This window comes from Mustela putorius, unplaced genomic scaffold (assembly GCF_011764305.1).
Source record: "Mustela putorius furo isolate JIRA1106 unplaced genomic scaffold, ASM1176430v1.1 tig00004001_pilon_pilon_pilon, whole genome shotgun sequence".
NCBI lineage: Eukaryota > Metazoa > Chordata > Mammalia > Carnivora > Mustelidae > Mustela > Mustela putorius.
The window spans coordinates 308,907-316,740 of NW_025422139.1; the positions used below are offsets into that span (position 1 = coordinate 308,907).

Consider the following 7,834-nt stretch of genomic DNA (forward strand, 5'->3'; position numbering starts at 1 on the left):
ATCAACAAAAACTAGACTTCTCACCTTGAAAGTATAAAGAGATTCATCATTTTTCTAGAAAATGGTGTTGAAAGATAAATCATTTGAACAAATTTGTTCAGTGAAACTCTGTGAGCCCATGGACAAATAAAAGTTTTTATTTTTGAAAAAAGTAACATTTATCCTTTGAAAATTACAGCAATGAATAAGAAAATTTTTTAGTGGGAGAAAGTTGGTTTAAGGAATTAAAAAAGAAAGTCACAGTATTAAATTCTCTTGGTGTTTAAATAATTTATTTGTGTTTGCTACTTGTGCATTCATTTCAATGCCTGACACATGTATCTTCTGGACATGAAAAATAGTGGTCTATTTAAGAGAACTTAATGAGTGACAGGATTTTTGAAATGTACTTTATAAATACAAATATTTCAAAGTAAAGGGAGAAAACTGTTGAATGAGTAGACAATAAAATTCTGAACATTTCTGATTTACAAAAGTATGACTATTTTTTCATTAAACGAATACAACCACTTATAAAAATATATGTGTGTGTATATGTGTATACCCACACACAGAACAGAAACATTTCAAGTGGCAAATTTTTAGTGCACTGCCAATGTGCAACAATAACTGTCATCCATAGACATTCACGTGCAAATACTACTGGACTAGTACACTAGAGCAATTAAGAAAGCATTAGTTAGCCAAACTCTGTGGCAAAAACTTTTAAACAATGAAACAGAAGACTACTTCTCATCTGAACAATGTAGAAAATAATCTCATTTATCATCTGAGTCATATATATGTGTGTGTATGTTACACACAGTATTATCTAAGATGAGAAAACAGGGGCAACATAACTATCCATTAAAAAATAAGAAAAAGAAAGGATGGCAAAGATGGGAATGCACATGCACATGCAAGGGAATGGAGCAGTTAAGCAATAAGTAATAGAAATCAATTAAAGTCTGAAACAGCAGCTAGTTTTGACACTGGAATGAATCATGGAAGTTGGATGAGTGGAAAGGGAGAGGTCAAAATAATTTCTCTTTGTTTTCAGCTATGTATAGAACTATGTATAGTCACTAGCGAAATGTATAGAACTATGTATAGTCACTAGCCAAAGCCCACTGGAATGTAAATTGGCTAAACTGTCATGAATCCAGTAACTTTGCCAAAACTACCACACAGGTTTGTTCTGAAAAACAAATAAGATACCAGTTGTGAAGATGCTCCATAAAATTCAAAAGTTGCTCTCATATAAGACAGACAGTTTACATAATAATCAGATTCATTCTGTCCTTCCAACTCTGAGAAAATGCAAACAATGAGCTCTCCAGACCACAGAAAGGAGAAAAACTCTGCTCCATTATCAGAGCTTCATGTAACAGCAGGCTCCATAATCACAGCTAAGTCTGACTTTGGAAGCAGAGCAAAGAGGGTGACAAACTGATCTAAGGGAAAGAAAGGGTTGCTGATATACCTGTGAGCAATGTCTCCACTCCTGGCATTTCCCCCACAGAAATTCGTGAAAGGTGAGGAATTATTCAGTAGAGAAAATACAGATTCCCTATCCTGCCTCACTCTAACCCTCGTGAAATTTATTGTTTAAACATGTATAGGATGAAATATCTCAATTTCTCAATTTCTTCCTTATAGCAAGAAGGCCTGAGAGGGTGTATGTATGTATGTATATATATAATATTCATCAAAATATGCCAAAAAACACAATTCCTTTCCTTACATATTAAAAACTGGAAAAGAAGAAAAGACTAAAGTGTGTTAGCTATGTGTGTGCATTGCTATGATCATCTGACAGGTAGGAAACTCAGGCTTAGTGAGACTAATTTATTCAAGGCCACTTACCCCACACAAACTTGATCCTGGATTTGTTCATGTCAAAATTCTGGCTGAAAACTTCAACAAAAACAAATCGTACCCTCATTCAAAAAGGTCAGGATGATAAATGGCAAGTATAGCCAATATATGTTTTGTTATCTTTTTTTGTTGCTAATTCTATCACTATTTAAGAAAATATTCTGGCATTGAATAATACTTCAATTAAACTTTTACAAAAGCCTTAAACAGCATTTCCTCCTCCACTAATAGTAATTCTACAAGAACTACCCATGATATCAGAAACACAGATAATCACCAATAAATGCATACATCAGCAGCAGCTGCAAATATCACAAAAAGAGAGAGAACCAGACAATATGTACCACCTGATAAAAAGAATACATCAAGAACTAAGGAACATTTTCTTCTTCCCAAAATCATATTTCCAGTCTGATCAAGTCTCTAGATCCAACTACCAAATTAAGGAAACAGACGGTAAATGAACTTAACACCACAAGGACGTAATTTAAGATTGTGGTAAACGCTTCTAGTGAAACAACCTATTTCGTAAAGAAAGAAAAATGCAAATAAGAAACAAAGGGGAAGCACAAATGAAAAAGACACGTAAGAGATTTATTGGGACTCTATATTAAAAATAAATAAATAGCATTTAAGAGACAATTGCAAATTGGAATCTGATTGGATATTTATTTCGATTAAGGAGTTACTGCTAACTTTAAGTATGATAATGGAATTGTAATGTTTTTCAAAAAAGACCGTATTTTACAGAACTATATACAGAATAATTAGGGTTGAAATGAGGTAAAGTACGGTCTTGTTCCAAAATAATACTTGGTGAGGGTTAAAATGAAGATAAACAAAATTGTTTATAAATTGATAATAGTTGAACTTGGCTGCTAAGCACATGACTATTCATTACACTATTATGTAAGTTGGAAAAAAGCACATGCAACACAATCACTAAAAAAAGTCCTACTTTTTTTTCACAAGGAAAAAAGCTTATCATCAAGGAATTACAGAGCTGAAAAGTTCTTAGAAACAACATCTATTCAAACCACCTCATTTTATAAATAAGGAAATTAAGGCTCAGATAGGTTAAGTGACTTGCTCAGGGTCACAGAACTTGAGAGTTCCAGGGTCAAGATCACAATTTTAAATCTCCAAACTTAGAGCCCAGGGTGTTGTTCTTTTTCAAACCTCTAAGAAATGACTGCAGTTAAACATTTAGTCCAGAATATCCTAAAAATTGAGTGTAATTCACAAGAATAAGCCACGTGGCAAGGAATTAATAGTTAGTTCATACCAAAAATGAGCTGCCAGTCACTGTGATAAGATCTGTTTCTTTCTGAGAACCATGGTTTCCTGCTGCATTGGAGAAGCCAAACTGGGTTTCCTCCTCCTGCCCAAAGAAGTCGGAGTCAGGATGTACATTCCATTCTGCTTTGGTTGGCGGCAGTAGTTCTGAGACACTGTTTTCACAAAGGGTGCTTGAAGGAGTCAGAGCATCTGTGTCCACTGTTAGCTTACTGCTGGGGGTCAAAGCTTGGGGCTCTTGACTCGAGTTTTTCATAGCCAAAGAGCCCAGAGATGCCAATGGCCCCACACTTAGACTTGGAACATCATCCATATCTAAGGGACTCTGCTGAAAGCCAGAGGCTGTCGTTCCAAAAAACAGAGAGGTATCCAGACTTTGAGGAAGGTCGCTGGTGGCCATCAAGGCCCGAGGGTCCACAGCCTGCCCCAAGGAATTATTATTATTAGTAGGGAGGCTTCCTGCCAGAGTTGAACTCACAGAAGCCACATCAATAGTTAAGATTCCAGAGTTCACCAATGCTGTGTCCAGCACTGCAGCCGAACTACTGCCAGGCACATCAGAGAAGAGAGACACTAGCTCTGCATCACTGAGATCACTCTGTCCCTGGCTGGTAAGTTCACTGCTGGGGGTAAGAGAATTTGCAGCTTCTAGCTGAGCTAAGAGATCCTGGCCAAGGTTGTGCCTTTTGGCCATGTGGGTCTTCATGCTGTGCTTGGATGTGAAGAGTTTATTACAAGCAGAGACTGGGCAACGGCTTTTCCAAGTGTCCACGTCCTGCAAGTGTTTCTTGGAGTGAATGTAAAGACTACTGCGAGCAGAGAACCTGGCACAGCAGCCTTCCACAGGGCACACAAATGGCTTTGTGCCCAGGTGGGTTATGCTGTGGCCTTTCAGATGCTCAGCCCTTGTGAAAGATTTCCCACAGCCTTCCACAGGGCACATGAACCTCCGGTCATCCTCGTGCTTCCTTTTGTGCCTTAAGAGCTTGGACATGCTGGGTGAAGTTCCAGCCACAGCCGTCAAAGTCACAAAGGAAAGGTCTCTCACCGGTGTGGCTCCGCAGGTGAATTTTCAGGCGACAAGCCTTGTCGTACTGTTTGCTGCAACCAGGAAAAGAGCAGGAAAAAAGTTCCTGTTCCCTGAAATGGGCACGGTTATGGGAAAACAGGGCACTCACTGTGATAAACGTCTTCTTGCAGCCAGAAAACGCGCACTGGTATGGCCTCTCGGGCTCGAAATGGCTGCGCTGGTGGGCGCTGAGTTTGGCCTGAGTGGGGAAGCTCTCCTCGCACACCTCGCATTTGAACGAGTTCTCCTGCTCATGCCCCTTCATGTGTGCCTTGAGGTTATAAACTGTGGTGAAGCTCTTGCCACAGCCCTCTGCAGGGCAGCCAAAGGGCCGCAGTTTGTCGTGCGACTGCAGGTGCCTCTTGAGCTTGTAGGAGGTGGTGAAAGTCCAGCCACAGCCGCCCAGGGGACACTTGAAGGGCCGCTGGCCCTGGCTGCTGCTGTGAGTCAGCAGGTGCACCTTCAGCTGGTGCTTCTTGGCGAAAGTTTGTCCGCACTGAGCCTCGGGACACAGGTACAGCACCACGCCCGGGCCTGGGCCCAGCGGCCTGCGGGGGGGACTTTCGGCTGCGGCCCGGCCCTTTGCCTCCTCCTCAGGCGCTGGGGCCGGCGCCGGTTCAGCCGGCTCGGCCAGCAGGAGGTCGGGCGGCAGCTCTGGGCAGTCGCTGGCCTGCGCGGCGTGCGGGACCCCGGCTTGCGGAGCCATCAGACCCCCAGGCTGAGGGGCAGGCGCGACCCCAGGCTCCCAGGCTGGCGGCGGGGGCGTGGCCAGGGTGAGGACACCGTTCTCGAAGCGCAACAGCAGGTTTTGGTTGTGGATGGTGACCGTGCCCGTGAAGGCCGCGGCGGGTCCCAGGCCTGGGGCGGGGATCGGGTTCTCAGCCGGGGATGGGGCGGGGACTGCGGACTGGCAGCCAGGGCCTAGCGCCCGGCGGCCCGCGGGATTCGCGCCACTCTCACCCTGCTGGAGCTGTGGGACCGGCTCGGCCTCCTCCCTCCATACAGGCCCCGCGGCCTGGCCGGCGCCCGTGGTCTCCACGTCGCCACCCGCCGGGTCCAGCAGCACCAGGAAGAAGTCATCGCTGTCGCCGCCGCCAGCGTGGTCCAACCTCGGGGCCAACGGGATCGGGCCCGGGCCCCGGCCCCGTGAGGGCGTGCGGGCCTCCTCGTGCCGCCTCCCGGGCCCGCCATCTTGGGGGCCCCGGAGCAGCAGGAGGCGGCGCGCGGGGACCTGGCCAGCCCGCGGGTCAGGGCCGCCGTGGAACCGGCTGGCGCCCGCGGGGCTGCGAGCACCGCCGCTCTGTCGTGTCCCACCAGCCGGGAGCAGCCTCGGGCTTTCCATCTCCGCGTCGGTGAGGCTCCACTGGAACCAGAGCCGCGGAGGAGGCGCGACCCCGCCCCCTGCCGCGGGCCTGAACACGTTCCTGAAAGGAAAAAAAAAATGTGCAATGCGCAGAAACTGGTCCTATCAGATATTAAAACGTGTTTAACGACACACTGATTTAAATATTCTGGTACTGGGTCTCTGGGACAAAATAGAAAGCCCAGAGGCAGAACCTGGTATGCAAAAATAAGTTCTACATCTGATATTTGTGGGAAATCAAGGACGTCTTCCCAGATAATAAGGAAATGAAAGTTCGTTCGGTAAATGGTGCTGGAATACCTAGCAATCTATCTGCTAAATGCAACTTAAATCCGTACATCACTGTATATACCGAAATGAACACCCCACCTCCTCCCAGTGCTAAGGGTGGTGTTTAAAAAAAAAAATGTTTACTGGATGGCTGCCTGGCTGGATTTATCAATCCAGTGGGAGAAAATCCCTGGGACAACGTGTCAGCATTGAACTACCATAGTGCTAGCAAATTCTACTGAAAATGATGTCTGCTGGTACAGAAATTAGAATAAATAAGAGGTGGGGCCAAACTGGATTACCACTGTTCAGTCTAGAAGTTCAAAACCTGGAAGATGAAACAATTTGTATTGAATCCTAGAAAACCCTACCCACCCCTGGGCTTTTCCAAGACAGTGCACAACCTAAACCAACTCTGCCATTACACCATGGTAAATTTCATGTCCAATCCCACAGCATTCCTCAGCTAATTCTGGATTCTCCAGCACATGGAGATCTCTGGACAGGACTACCAGGTAAATGTGACAAGATTAAACCCTAAGTCACCCTTATGGACTCTGCTGAGAAAAAAATACATATGACCATGTTCAATAGTCTTGGTGTGCCTGCTTGCATTTCAGTGTCGTGGCCCAATTTTACTGTAATGGATATGGCTTGTGATGCCTAATGATTGTATTAATGATGTTTATGATCTTCTGACTTGTCTGTCATCTGTGATTTGGGAAGTGATATGAATATAGGGTGAAATATCTAGCAAGAGAAAGGTTGAGAGTAGTAACTAAATTATGGGGTGCATATAGTTTAAATAAATCTCCACTTTCCCCCTTTTTAATGATAATGTATATTTGCAGATCACTTGATAGGAAGAAAAAAAATTTTCATCCCTATTAGGGATCTAATCCTCATCAAAATTTCCTTCACATATTTTCCTTCCATTACATTTTTTTGAAGGAAACCATTTTTGAAATCTGAGATACAGAGGAGTTCATAAAACACCTACCTACCAGGTTTAGATAACTTATAAAAACAAGGTCAAGAAATAGACCACTGCCAGGTTTCCAGAATGCAGACACTGTGTTCCTCCCAATCACAACCCACACCCTTCCTTATAGATATAGTCATTGTCCTGCCAATGTGATGATTTCAGAGCTCTTCTTATAGCTTTACCATTTTTCTACACATCTCTAGATAATACAGTTTATATATACGAGTTGTAAGTGGAATTGCATGCTTCCTTTGATGGCTTTTTTCTCTCATGTTGTATCATATGATATGTGTGATTTGACAGACTCATCCATGTTGTTCAAGGTAGCTGAAAATCCTTTGTCTCCATTATTGACTAGCGTCCCAGTGTATAGTTTTAGTGAAGTGATTATGTTATAATTATACTTGCAATTCTACAGTGGAGGGACACTAGGGTTGTTTCTAGTTTTTGACTACTATGAACAATGTTGCAGTGAACATTCCTGGAAATTTCCCATGGAACACATGTGTGAAAGTCTCTTGGGTATACCTCCAAAACCACATTCACTTGGATATGGAGTATGAATATCTTCAGCTTTTCTAGATGATGCCAAATTGGTTTCTGTAATAGTGACAATTTACACTCTCTCAAGTAGCATAGAGCTCCTGATGGTAGACATCTTCACCTACACGTAGGATTGGCAGAACTTCTCCCCCCCCCCCACTATTACTGTTCAGCTTTTTGCACTATTCTTATGTTAATGAGCCTTTTGGATTTTTTTCTTCTTGCGAAAAGACTGTTCAAGATTAATTCTGTCAGCCATCCTTCTATTTTCCATCTACACCTACTCATTTATCGAGTTGTTTATGTGTTTTAAATACTAGTCCATTGATTATATGTGTGGTCAAAATATTTCCTTGCTTGAATTTTCACTTGATTTATGCTATGCTTTTTGAACAGATGCTATACAGTCAAATTTATCATTCTTTTCTTTATTATTAGTGCTCGTCTGCTT

At 43.3% G+C, this 7,834-nt stretch overlaps 1 protein-coding gene across 1 annotated transcript; it reads right to left on the bottom strand.

Annotated features, from left to right (window-relative positions):
• Nucleotides 1–255: 255 nt before the first annotated feature.
• On the bottom strand, nucleotides 256–5,662 carry LOC101676532 (zinc finger X-linked protein ZXDB). Its single transcript, XM_004782214.3, is given in 2 exon segments — nucleotides 256–4,150; nucleotides 4,152–5,662. Coding segments are annotated over 2 exon segments (2,427 nt in total). The 5' UTR covers nucleotides 5,565–5,662; the 3' UTR covers nucleotides 256–3,136.
• Between the last annotated feature and the right edge of the window lie 2,172 nt (nucleotides 5,663–7,834).